The 14,248-nt window shown below is 38.7% G+C and overlaps 2 protein-coding genes across 2 annotated transcripts in view; one reads left to right on the forward strand and one right to left on the reverse strand.

Moving 5' to 3' along the window:
- Window positions 1-507: 507 nt before the first annotated feature.
- On the forward strand, window positions 508-5,487 carry meaf6 (MYST/Esa1-associated factor 6). The gene is given in 7 exon segments (XM_020923803.2): window positions 508-656; window positions 1,390-1,505; window positions 2,169-2,256; window positions 2,724-2,855; window positions 2,857-2,963; window positions 4,318-4,351; window positions 5,094-5,487. Coding segments are annotated over 7 exon segments (582 nt in total). The 5' UTR covers window positions 508-566; the 3' UTR covers window positions 5,109-5,487.
- Window positions 5,488-11,302: 5,815 nt separating this feature from the next.
- The window catches only part of fhl3b (four and a half LIM domains 3b), a 29,906-nt gene continuing 26,960 nt past the window's right edge, over window positions 11,303-14,248 (reverse strand). Inside the window, exon 7 of the mRNA XM_020923770.2 lies at window positions 11,303-12,682. Within this exon, the coding sequence (XP_020779429.1) occupies window positions 12,531-12,682 (152 nt within the window). The 3' untranslated portion in view covers window positions 11,303-12,530. The remainder of the gene's footprint in view (window positions 12,683-14,248) is intronic.

Below are 14,248 nucleotides of genomic sequence, written 5' to 3' on the forward strand. Positions count from 1 at the left end.
ACTAAACCAGGTCTAAAACAGGACTAAACCAGGTCTAAACCGGGACTAAACCAGGACTAAACCAGGTCTAAAACAGGACTAAACCGGGTCTAAACCAGTTCTAAAGTAGGACTAAAACCAGGTTTAAACCAGGACTAAACCAGGTCTAAAACAAGATTTAACTGGACTAAATCATGCTGCACGGACCATGTCTCCTCCTCTTCTATCAATAATATTTTTAATATGGTTAAGAAAAACTGGGCTTTTTCATTGTCTTTTATCAGACTTATGTGAAGATATCCTGTTTTTTGCTTCTCTACAGCAAATCAAGTAATCCAAAGTATTCAGATTACGTTACTCACTTTAAGTAATTTAATGGATTACGTTACAAACTACATTTTGGGGTATGTAATCTGTAATCTGTAGGGGAATACATTTTAAAAGTAACCTTCCCAACACTGTCTATAGTACAGTGCACCCTGTCCCGGTCAAACAGTGCCACCTCCCGGGCTGTGAGCTCCAGTTCCCCGCTGTAAATCCGCTCCTCCTCCGCTGTTTTGTTCCAGAGCCCCGTCCCTCTTTCAGCCATGGCGATGCACGCTAAGGCCACTCCGCCCCAGATCCCCGACACCCGCAGGGAGCTGGCGGATCTGGTCAAGAGGAAGCAAGAACTAGCCGTAAGTTTGTAGATTTATCAACACGTACAAATGTGATCCGCTAAAGTGATCAAATATAAAATATCCGCTAACGTGCGCTGCTGAATGAAAGGCCCGCTGATGCTAACCATGCTAATAATCGGCTAACAACAATAGCATCGGCATTGTCTGTTTTAAGCGTTTCTTAACCAGTAGTTGGTATTTTATCCTAATTGTAGGCATTTTAGTATAAATTACAACCACATAGAAGTTATCTGAATACGTTACATTCATTCTAAAGATGTAATTTTTTATTTAATTTTGTGATTTTGTGGCGAGAATGCTAATTCACGTTAGCAATCCGCCCGGTAGAATGTTCTCGCGATATGTGGAATTTGCGCCTTCTTTCAACTGGGCTACCTGGATAAAAACAGCATGGATCTATTAGAAATACATATGCAGTGTTTACAAGCGCACATAAATCTGATTGTTATCTAATCCGTGGACCTTCAAGATTATTTTAATGATATATAAACTGCAGAACTTGATAATCAGAGGGATCATGATCAGAAAGAAATCAGATGTTTCGCTGTTTACATGTGATTTTAAATAGTCTTAAAACTCCAGAAAGACATGTCATGCATTTCTGAATCAATAGTACGTTTATTTAGTATCTTTGAGTGAGAAATAATATAATATAATATGTGTATCTGTGAAAAGAATATAAAATATTATCAATGTAGCTTTAACTTTTTATTAACTATTTTTATTTTAGGAGACCCTGGTGAACTTGGAGCGACAGATCTATGCGTTTGAAGGCAGTTACTTAGAAGACACTCAGATGTATGGCAACATCATCAGAGGATGGGACCGCTACCTCACCAACCAGAAGTGAGCACTCTGACTCCCAAAACTTCATCTGTAGGCTTATAATAATGAGAGAGAGACACTTTATTGATCCCGAGGGAAATTCAAGTTTTGCCACAGCAAACTGTTGCAGTTCATGTTGCTGCAACATTTCCACTGGACATCTCAGGGGTCTTTATGTCTCAACCAGAGGTCTCAGAGCAGTTTAACAGGACTGGTCAGGGAGGGTTAGAAGATCCTTTGGAAGATCCAAAAGTGTCTCCTCTGTGTGATCCTCTGTAGCATCACAGCAGTGTCCACGGGGAACCAGGTGAACACCAAACTGGTGTTTCTTCTCAAAGATCTTCTGTCACATTTGTAAGAAGCCTGTAGCATCTCAAATTCCACAGCTAGTTTCTCAGCTAGCTACTTGGCTAGACTCTTCTATGGTCTCCTTGGATAACGAGCAAAACAAACAGCTCATTTCACAAAATCCAGCAGTCCCTTACTTGTGAGCTTTGAACTGCACATAGTGCGCTTTTTAGTTGGTTAAAATCCCATGATAAGATGTTAAAAACTGAGCTCAAAAAACAAAAGGTTTCAAAAACTGACCATTGTGTGAGCCAGGTAGTCACAAGAGCAGCCATTTTTATTATTTTAATTGTAATATGTCAAAATGGTAATGTAATTGTGTTTTTTCTCTTTTAGAAACTCCAACAGTAAAACTGACAGAAGAAACAGGAAATTCAAAGAAGCTGAACGTCTTTTTAGCAAATCATCAGTCACTTCTGTTGCAGTAAGTCTGTCATTAGGTGTCGAATAGTTCATATAGTCTATCGTGTATATAATGTATAATACATGACAATTGTCTAAAATGGACCTTCTAACAAATTTCTTGTCACTAAAAGTGCTAGTTGCACTAGAAGCATCCACTTTTTTTTTTTAATTAACCATTAAAACTGTATACCCTTTCATCCTGTAATCCTGTTCAGTACAGTGAAAGGTATGTTATACTGTTATCAAATGTCTTCAGTATAGATGTGGATTGTTTCAAAATGTAAACTGAGAACTTGTTTGCTTGATTGCATAATTTGCTGCTAGTTATTGACTCTTTATTTGCTTCTTCGTGTCATGTCCATATATCTTGAATTGTTTGTTGAGAGCTCACATAAACACAATGGTGCCTTCACATGAAAAAAGAAAACCCTCACAGCTCCTAATAATAAACCTATTTTAAGCTTAAAGCTCTGTTCTCCTCCACAGGCGGTGTGCGCGCTCGGAGGGATTCCAGATCACATGAACGAGAAGCGAGAGGCGGGCAGCGGCACAGAGAGTGACACATCTCCAGACCTCCAGAACCAGGAGAATGAGCCAAGCCAAGACGACACAGAAGAAGCTGGACTCTGCTCTACAGGACCTAAAGCCCCAGAAGGCAGCATCTTCCTCCTCCTCCAGCTCCCATCACAACTCCCACAAGAAGAGGAAGAACAAGAACAGGCACAGGTACACGGCAGGGAAAACTCAGCCAGGCAGCAGGAAGGCCTTTACAAAGAGTATACAAAAAACAATGAAACTGCTGTCATGTATATAGGTACAGATACACACACTCTCCTGCATGATCAGAGTAAAGACTCTAAAATATATGTTGACTAATTAACCAAGAGCCTTGTATCGTGTAGTAACATGGTTTATAAAAGGCAAATCATGAAATATTTAGTCTGAAAGAGTATGTTTTAATTAGAGATTGACTGACATGTTTTTTTTTTCATGGCTGATGCAGACAGTTTGTTTTGAATTCAGACAAACCGATGGCCGATCCGCTCTGCTGATAATTTTGGGCCGATATGTAGAGCAGATTTTGGTAATGTTACTCAATTGTGTAATTTATACCAAAATATTTTTAGCACAAACCTGTTTTGTACAGTGTCGTCTTTGTAGTGAAGTGTTTAAATAAAGCTATATGCATATTTTTTAGGCAGTTGGTTGACCCAAACATAATATTGGTCTGAGCTGGAGATTTAAGGCCACTAGCCAATACACGGAAAAGTCCAAACATTGGTCCGAAATATATCTAGTTTTAATATTACTCCCTTTCACTGTTTATTATCATACATACAATTTCACTTTTTCATTTTTTATAATGTTACACTTTGAAATTGAGATGTACAAGTAAAGGCCCAACTCCCTAGTCTGTTTTGATGAAGAAACAAGTGTCCTTTTGTGACAGGCTGTTGTTTTAGACTTGACCTTCTGCAATCCCTCTGGAAAAACTCACCCTTCTTAAATAAACCTCGATTCTCTGAAGTAACTACACTAACATCGGTCTTAACTTTCCTCTGAGGCCCTGTAAACCAACAATAGATTTATAATATTAGCCTGAACTAACCACTCTGTTTCCCATAATCCTTTGCTCTCCACAGCCCGTCGGCCATGTTTGATTATGACTTTGAGTAAGTCTTGATCTGCTCGCCTCCCACTGTTTTCTCAGCTTTGGTTTGGACTAGTGTGTTGACTTTATTTGGCTTAACTGCATGTCCTCATTCATAACTTTTTACAAACTTATAATTAGATGTTTGTTTTGGGGGCGATACCATGTGCTTGGCCCCGGCTTTTATTTTGACCCATTTTTGTACCTAAGTTGTTGTTTTTTTGAAGCAGGATTCAGATACTTGAGTTCTACTTCAAAAAATATTTAAAATTTCACAGTTTTTGTCAAAGGTTGGGTTGTGTAGATTTGCCATTTTAATATTTTTTAATTTGAACATTTAGTGTTTCTTCTTTGGAGTTTTTCATTCAAATTAGATGCATGAATCTCCAGTAGAAGTATGTTTAAATAAATGTTATTCTTCTGTTGCAGGTTTGACATGAAGGTGAACAAGAAACCAAGAGCGGTGAGTGACCTTTTGATCTCAAATGTCTTGGTATGAAAATAGTTCTGTCACCACCAGCAGATTTTGAAGCATGCTACAAAGAAATATATTGTCCCAGCTTTCATACACTGAACAATAAGTCAAAGTAGTAATTTGGGCGACAGTAGCTCAGTTGGTAAGAGCGTTTGCTGTAAGGTTGGCGGTTAGAATCCTGCTCTTGATATAAAACAACATTGGTTGAGTGATCAGATCCACTGACCCACAGGTTGGCGGTGTGATTCCAGCTCCCACACATGAATGTTGTTTTGTCCTTGGGCAAGACACTTAACTCACCTCACAGTGTGCAGTGTGCACAGAGTACATGAATGTGTGTGTGAATGGTTCCGTGATGTGAAGCACTTTGAGTGCCTTGAAGGTGGAAAAGTGCTGGATATAAATGTGACCATTTAGCATAATTATCGTGACAGGCCCAGTAGAAAACATTCCAGCTGAAATAACATCTCCATGGAGATCAACAGATGGTGGACGCTCCACCAGGATAGTTATAGTCCTCCTATAGAAACAAAACTGGTCTGTCCATAAATTATGAATTTGTAGCATTATTTATCTTACATCATAATTCAATTAGATTTATGCTAGTACTTATTTACAGTTTCCTTGTTTGGATACGTGCTTTGTATTTTTTTAAATACAAAAATATTGCAAGTTTAAGGTGATGCCAAGCTGAGAGCTTTATTTTTTATTGTTGTTTTATCTGTTACAGGACTACTCGACCTGAGCCCTCTGGACCTCTCTCTCTTTTCTCCTCTCCTCTCTCTCCTCTGTATTCACTCTCTGCTGTCTCCTCTCTCTCTCCTCTCTCTTCTGTCTCTCCTCTCTCTGTCACTTCTCTCCAGATCGGAACGTTTTTGGACTTTTGTACGTGTGTTTTTCCTTCACATTCCGGTCTCTCTCGTGGATCAGGACATTTGTCTGTCAGTGGCAGTGCTGCATGTCCCACACAGACCTCTGCTTAGTGTTAAAGACTGTATTTATTATCGTCTATGGAGAATCACACCATTTTCACGTATTGCTTTTTGTTAAACATTGTATATTGGCCCATATTATTTTTACATGGTTTGTTTTACAAAAAAGAATAAAATACCATTGGGTGAAAAGTGGTTTGTGACTTTTTTATAATGTTGGGAGAAGGATGACAACATGTCTGCTCACTGGGACAAATAAAACATGGGATGTGGAAAATGCATCAGCCAAAACAGACTCAAATAAAGAATGTTTTTCATTCTGTTAGTTTTTATTGCACTGAAAAACATTTTTAAAAAATATGTGTTACACTGACTTGCTAGCTTTCCAATGATAAAACTCTGCTCTGGTCTCAGTGCTTGTGAACTCATCACGGTGAATAATTGGGATGCTCTGAATGCATAAGGTGAGGAAGAACTTTGGACCACTGTAAATCAGACACAATTTAAGATAGTGGTGCAGTTCCTGATTTTTACTAACTCATTTCTGGACTCTAAACCATGTTGGTCTAATACTGAAAGATTTATTTCATGGGGACCAGATTTTTTTGTGGGGGTGTTGCGCATAATTGACTTTTTGGAGCTTTCTACCATGTTATAACATAGTTCCCTCATCAAAAAACATGCCTGACAAGGTTTTAAATGTCATCCATCCATGTTTGAGTTATTTAGTGATCTCTTCCAAGACTTATTCAAACCCTCCTTACACTTAGCTTCTGTTTAAAGCTCTGCCCACAAGCCTACATCACCTGTGCTCCCATACAACAATTTCTCCACAAATATAGAAAAACATGATTCAAAGCTGTACAAAACAATCTCACAAACCTGATGACCCCTTTATTATTAGTCTGTCTACATCTCCAAAGCTCAAAATACTGTTCCACATATAGTGGTAGCTACCTTTTACCTTTAGTTCAGTAGAGATTGACAAATCCAAGGCTGAAAATGATCCAAATGATTCTAGTGAAGGCGTATGGGGTTTAACACATGACATCACAAGGTGGAGCAGAGTGTTTTCAGTTTGAGGTAAGAACTCATCTTAAATCTGCAGGGTTTGTGAGTTAAATGTGTGAATGAAACAAACTACAGGTCTGTTTGTGATGAGGAAACTACATTATAACAGATCAGAAAATCGTGTAGTATGAGCCCTTTACGGCAAGATGAATGAAGTGTCTTGCTCAAGGACACTGACAGCAAGCTGCAGTCCTAGCTGGAATCTAACCATCAGTCTCACACCTCTCTCGCCATCCATGTCCCTTTGTCCCCGCAGCAGCTGTTGTGTACATTTGTCCTGTTCTAATGCGATAGTGCGGCAGACAAACTCCAGGCCTGTGGGAGACGTGTTTGTTTAATGAAAATATTCTGTCCAATGTTAAATCTGACACAGCGGCTTTATATGGACACGCTGGAGTCCGCTGATAACACATGAGGCTAAAACAGAGACTATCAGTGTGGGGCCTGCACGCCTTTTGGGTTTCCAAGTTCCTTACTCCGTCCAGTTATGGCCATTTATTATCATTTTATTATGGGTTTGGTTCTGAGATGATTTGACCTGGTTAAAAAGGGGCTGTATCTGATTTTTTTTATGTATTTGAGCAAAATGTGTGTTGCTCCAGTACAGATATATTATATAAGCAGCTCTTGGAAGTTAAAATACATCTGCTGTGTACTTTCTGCGATTAAATATTGATACTTTGCAGCGACATCACACTGGGGGTGTTCTACATGTATGTGTTTTGGCAGAATGCTCACTGGTTACTATGGAGACATAATGCATACGTTAGTAAACAAAAGAGATACAGAACTACATTCATACCATACTACATACAAATGTACAACATCTCACCTTTATGTAACAGATAATACTCCCTACGACTGTGCGATAACTCACCCTTATAGAACAGATAATACTCCCTACAACTGTACAACTCACCCTTATGGAACAGATAATACTCCCTACAACTGTACAACAACTCACCCTTACAGAACAGATAATACTCCCTACAACTGTACAACTCACCCTTATGTAACAGATAATACTCCCTACAACTGTACAACTACTCAGCCTCATGTAACAGATAATACTCCCTACAACTGTACAATAACTCACCCTTATGTAACAGATAATACTCCCTACAACTGTACAATAACTCACCCTTATGTGACAGATAATACTCCCTATAACAGCACAACAACTCACCCTTATGTAATGGATAATACTCCCTAAAACTATACAACTCACCCTTATGGAACCGATAATACTCCCTACAACTCTAAAACAACTCACCCATTATATAACAGATAATACTCCCTACAACTGTGTAACAACTCACCCTTATGTAAGCCTCAGACAAAGCAGTGCTTACAGTTATCATCACATCCCCAAGTAATGTTGATGGCATCAGCTGCAAAGTATCAACAAAGCATTTTATTGTCAAGAATCAGGAAGTGCAGGTTAGCATGCTAGCTGCATTTTAACTCACAGCACCTTTAAGTCCTGGTTACTGGTCTTGGTTTGGACCCAGTCTCTCACCTCACAGCTAGAAGGTTCCAGGTCTGAATCCTGAGTCTTTCTGTGTGGAGTTTGCATGTTCTCCCTGTGTCTGGGTGAGTTTTCTGGACACTCTGGTTTCCTCCATCAAACCAAAACTTGCAAAACAGGTCAAATCCTCCAGATAAGATATTCCTGACCAAGACTAGCTCAAGATCTGGAGATGAGTCCCAGAAACCCTGAAGGATGGGCCAAATTCAGAGGGAAAAAATCTCTACGGGACAATAAAAAGAAAGTCCTTAACCTTATCATTATGGAAACAAGCATGTTTTTTTGTTTTTGTTTTTTTTGGTCAATAAAAATCTGTAATTAAAGTTCCTATATTACAGACTCCTGTGAGCTTTTAGCCTCATGTTCAAAAAAGTGTCAACCACATGATCCTTGTTCTTTGATATTGTTGTTGTTGTTGTTGTTGTACCTTGCTCAAATAAATAAAATGAAAAAAAAAAAAAAATGATGTTGTTACCTCCTTAAAAACAGACCTGGAGTTGTGTTTTGTTTCATTCACACATTTGAGTAACTCTTTATTATTAGTTTGTCTACATTTCCAAAGCTCAAAATGCTCTGTTCCACCTTGTGATGTCATGATGTGGTAGTTTTCGTTTAAATTAGTTTAAGTTTAGTTCAGTAGAGATTGGCAATTCCAGGGCCTAAATAATTGAAATGAGGTTCAATTGGCAATTCCAGGGCTGAAATTATCCAAATGATTGTAGTGAAGGTGTGTGGAGTTTAAAAACACAGTGGAGCACTTCCTGTATTATCACATGACATCACAAGGTGGAACAGAGTGTTTTCAGTTTGAGAGAAGAACTCAAATACGCCTAAATATGCAAGATTTGTGTGTTAAACATGTGTGAATGAAACAAAACACCACTCCAGGTCTGTTTGTGATGAGAAAACATTAGAACATAGATAAGAACATAGAACAATAGGGACAAGCAGAACCTCCACCAGAAAAGTTACACAGTGCAGCTTTAGATATTTGCCGGGAGGTCCATTGTACAGTGTATTAGAAAGCTGTTTGTTTACTCTGTCATAATTGCGCTGGTGTGAAGCCACTGTAGAAGTGACCTCTGAACTTTGACCTTTTCCTCTGGGACCAAACAATCTCAGATCCGAGGATTTATTTAAAGCAAATCGTGGGAAACACTAGAAAGGCAAACTCCATCTGTCTGTGATCGGCCCAGTCCAAAACAATTATCAGGCGGGGACACGGGGAGGACATGCAAACTCCACAAAGAGATCAGGAGTTTAACCCACAACCTCCGTACTGAGAGGAGGAGACAGGATAACAACTCTATAACAACAACAATAACATTCTACTGTATCTTGCATTGATACTTTGTAGCTGATGTCATCAACATTCTCTGGGGGTGTGATGCTAACTGTAGGCACTGCTCTGTCTGAAGCTCTCTTAGAGTTAGAGTCATTTGAGGGTTTTTTTGTTTTTTTTACACAATCTGACCAGAAAGAACAGACTGATCACAGCCTTATGAAAACGTGTTGTTTAAATCCATTTTGTATATTCTCTTGACTTTTCAGCTGTGTTTGCTAATGTGTGCCTTGTGTCAACGTGGTAACTGCTGAACATTCTGCCAATACAGATGCATGTAGGACACCCCCAGAGTGACCAGATATATTTGTGTGTGTGTGTGACCAGATTATTAAAAATTCTAAACTAGGACACACCCAGGGCAGAATGGCTGGTATAAATAAAATTGTGAATAGAAAGTATGATGATATTATCACAATGTGCATCTCACGGTACGATATTTATTGTATACCTGCTTGTCAAAGCCTGATCCCATGAGATCTCAGAAGCTAAGCAGGACCGGGCCTGGGTAGTTCTTGGATGGGAGACCACTGGGAATTCCAGGTGCCACAGGAGGGCGCCAGTGGCAAAACTGTCGTTGTGTCCTTAGGCAAGGCACTTTACCATCATTGCCTAGTATGAAAGTGGTGTGTGTGTGAGTGATGGTGGTGATCGGAGGAGCCGATGGCGCAGATTGGCAGCCTCGCTTCCGTCAGTCTGTCCCAGGGCAGCTGTGGCTACAATAGTAGTGGAGCATAGAGTGTGGACTGAATGAATAATAAACTGTAAAGAGCTTTGGGTATTTTGAAAGGCACTGTATAAATGCAATAATTAATTAATTAATTAATTGTGATATTTTGAAGATAGGACACTTTTTTGCTTTTAAAATACCTTGATAAGATTTTGGTGTGAATTATGTTCGTCATAATCCCAAGAATTCAAGTAAAAAACATATTTCTTCATGTTGTCTGCACTGAAATGAATCATGGGATATGTAGTTTCCAATGTTTATAAGCTTTTGCTACTGTTAAAGGATGCATTTAAGCAAAGGAACTTGTGATTCGATATATTGTGACAGCCCACGATATTATTGTGAGACTTCTGATGATACAATATCACAATATTTCAATTATTGTTACATCCCAAGTAGCTACTTATCCATTCATAACTTTGTGGGTCATAATCTGAGCGACCTCTGATGGTGCATTTTTTTCTTATGGTCATTTTCAAGCTAAATTTTCTGTATTTTAGCAAAACAAATGACAATATATTCTCCTCTTTACTCTAGGTGGGTGTCAAAGTCATCAAAATAGCGACATCTGGGAAATTTCTTGTATAAAACTGGGATAAATCACTGTTTTTAGATAAATCTATTAGGACAGGGGACACAGGGCTCAAAACTTGGACAGTGCCAGGTAAACAGGGACATCTGGTTACCCTTCGCCAGCGTAATGTCACTGCAAAGTATCAACAGTGCATTTTCTTGAGAAAGTTAAATGAACATCCAATTTATGTTCTGGAAACATCTTAAATAGCCATGTTTAGCTGACCCTGTACACTTACGGGTTAACGGTCAGATTTTTGAAGCCAAGTTATGTTTGTGTCCTTTGAAATGGTGGACAGATTTGCCTAAAATGGCTGTCTGTGTGCCTCGTGTCTCAGCCCGCGTCTCTTACATCATCTCTGTAAATATTTTCACTTCATAACCTCTGTTGAAACCACTCGGATGCTGTTTACACTGAAGTTTATACTAAGAGCAGGGCACAAAATGACAACGTCTGACAGCCACATTGATTTTAAAAGCTTTCCCAGATACTTCTGTGCACTAACACTAATTATTCACTAATTTTTACTGACATAACAAAATAAATATTGTCATGCTTGGCAAAATTAGTCAATCTTTGTATAGTCAGCATGACATCATTCCTGTCCATCTACATTTAAAGGGTCATATTACACTATTTTGTATTCTATGTTCCAATGTAGTTTCCTCATCACAAACAGAGCTGGAGTTGTGTTTTGTTTTATTCACACGTTTCAGTAATCCTTTATTATTATTACTATATTTATGAGGAGGTAACAACATTATAACATGACTTAAAGCTCACAAGAGTCAACTGTGGGTAATACAGGGCATTTAAATAAAATAAAAAAGTTTCATTTGACCAAATACTTGTTACAACTATAAAAAAAATTATAATTTCTTTGCACATAGTTTGGAATTAGTTTATTTGTCACTGATAAAATACACATTGAAAGTTAAGTTGGTAAATTATAGTAACAAATCACTTTGCATCTTAGCTCTTGGCATAAAAAGTTATATAAAAGTTATATTAAAGGTTTACATCATTTGAAAATATTGAAATATTTCTCTTGCAGATCTATATAAATATGCTGATGTGTTTTGCCGATAGTAGTTTATACACACGTGTCTTTGGTTTAACATGTATAACAGAACAAGGCAAAACAAAGAAGCATGGACATTAGAAGGAAGGACAACCTGACTATTTAAACTTAGAGGAACTGTGCGTCTCCTGTACTCTTACAGTTACTACAATCATAACTGAACTTGGGTTGCCAGTGCTTTACTTTTTTTACACTCTCTGTATATGGACAGACCATGGCTCATGAAAGCTCAGAACCTCCAGAATTCCCTCCCTGAGCTGCAGAGGCGGCACTAGCACTGACTCATGACTGCTGCAGGTGCTGGGGTTTAGGTTGTGACCATTCAGATCAGAGAGAGACATTTTAGGTTTAAACACACTGGATTTCAGCTTTGAAACTGGCAACACAAATGAGAGACTCACTGCTTTCTGACTGGATAACTGCTATAACATAAACAACTTGTCCATCATGTCCAATGTGTTTGTAATAAATAAATCTGCATTACAATTGTTATCAGTAAAAGTTAAACTTGATTTGAAAATATTTACCTCATTTCTGGGGACATAGTTAGGCCATGTTCATGAAATGTAAAATAAAAATCACATACAAACTTTATTTTATGTTTTAAGCTCGCTTCTGCTTGTCTCTATGAAGATGGTTTTGCTTTTGTTAAATGCTCCACATTATGGAATTAAATGTATCCATCTTTATGGAGACAGAGATAATGTCACCAGGCCAAGTTACAGGCCATGGAAACAAGCGGGTGATGTACCCAGCTCCAGAAAAGTTACATGCGGCACCTTTAAGTTAAGATGGTACAGTATATATTGGATGTTACTGAGCCTGTATATATCCTGGTGCATTAGTGCATTAAGCTGTCTGTCAATGGTGCGGTGTACTTCCTGGTGTTCCATATGGATAAGCTGGCGTTCAGTCTTCAGAGTTGCAGTCCGTACAGAGGATGAGGTCTCGGTCCGGGAAGAATCCAGATCCCACCAGAGACACAGAGCAGCGTGAGCATTTGAAACAGGGCTGGTGCCACTCCCGCTCCTGAAAGGACACGTATTTACCATCTCCAAAACCTGGAAGAGAAACAAAGGTCAAAGAATGATCACAACCCCAGAAGTCACAATTATTAAATTAATTTAATAATTAAATTAAATAATTAAATTTAAAAAGTTGTTTAGGTATTATAATTATTATATTATTATAATGCCCTTTGAGAACTAAATGTCCTTGTGTCTCCATAAAGTGTTATTCCGTGGAAAAGCGACTCTACAAACATGTTCTGAAATCTTGAAATCTCCCTGTGTGTCAGATGCCCTCCCTGAGTCTCAGGGGGTCTAATTCTGTGTAAAAGCTGCTCACCCTGTAGTTTTGTCCTCTACAACTGTTCTGAAATGCCTCTGTGTGCCAGATGCCCTCCCTGTGTCTGCATGGGGCTTTATTTTGTTTAAACCCTGCTAACGCTAGAGTTTCAGTGCATGGCAATAAACTTATTCTACGTGCCTGGAGAAAAGCAGCTGAGACTACCAAGTAACAGATCAGATCTGCAGAGAGGTGACTTCGCTCACAGAAAGAAGTCGTTTTTCAAGGTATTTTTGAACAATACCTGTTTTGAATAATGGTCCATGGGCGTGTACTGATCTATGTGCTCTTATACTTGTTCTGATACAGCTCAACATCATTCTAAATACATTCAGGAAAGGTTCTGCTCTGTCCTGTCAGTGGGACTTTTTCAATATCGATACCTGCTCAAATGAGTATATAGTTTTGATACTAGTATTATTACTGATTAGTATCAGATTTTTGATACTTTTGACAAACTTAAATGCCATAGTGTGGAACACTCCAAGCAAATTAATTTTGAAGAAGCAGGTAGCAGACCCTCCGTTAGAGAAGTTTGATAGCACACCTCTAAAGCTACCATCTGTAAGCTGTCCAGTTTAATTACAAATAATGCCAAATATTTTATAATGTGATTTTTAGTTTGAATAGTTTTGAGTTACTCTGGCTAAGAACTGTGTGTTTCATTCCTGATCTGGCCTTGGTCTCTGCTGTGGTTTCAGACTCAAGGAATCCCTGATAATGGCGGTTGAGGAAAAGTGTTTTAATTAGAGCTTTGTGGTTGTGTGGAAAGAGCAAAAATGATTTCCAGCGCACGTCACTGTTTGGCACAGGCCTGAGTCTACAGGGGACAAGGGGAATCAAGGAGTCTACAAGAACCTGAGTCTACAGGGAGCAAATGGAACCAAGGAATCTGCAGCGAGCAAAGGGAACCAAGGAATCTACAAGAACCTGAGTCTACAGGGAGCAAATGGAACCAAGGAATCTGCAGCGAGCAAAGGGAACCAAGGAATCTACAAGAACCTGAGTCTACAGGGAGCAAGCAGAATTAAGGAGTCTTAAAACACAAGATTCAGCTAAATGCTTTAATAAGTGGTTTATCCAATATAAAAGTATAAAACAGATTTGAAATAAAATTATAAGTCTTGTTGTCATTAGTTACCACAGGGTTGATAAGCCCAGAGCTTTCAAACCTTTAATACACATATATTTTTGGAAACTCTATGGGAAAAATGAATGCAAATTTTAGCTCCCTGGGGGTTGGGCGGTCATTGTGAAGCTCTATACTTGCTTTGTTGATG

The sequence above is a fragment of the Boleophthalmus pectinirostris genome, unplaced genomic scaffold (genome assembly GCF_026225935.1).
Source record: "Boleophthalmus pectinirostris isolate CB_2022bp ecotype Guang Dong unplaced genomic scaffold, ASM2622593v1 HiC_scaffold_21, whole genome shotgun sequence".
Lineage (NCBI taxonomy): Eukaryota > Metazoa > Chordata > Actinopteri > Gobiiformes > Gobiidae > Boleophthalmus > Boleophthalmus pectinirostris.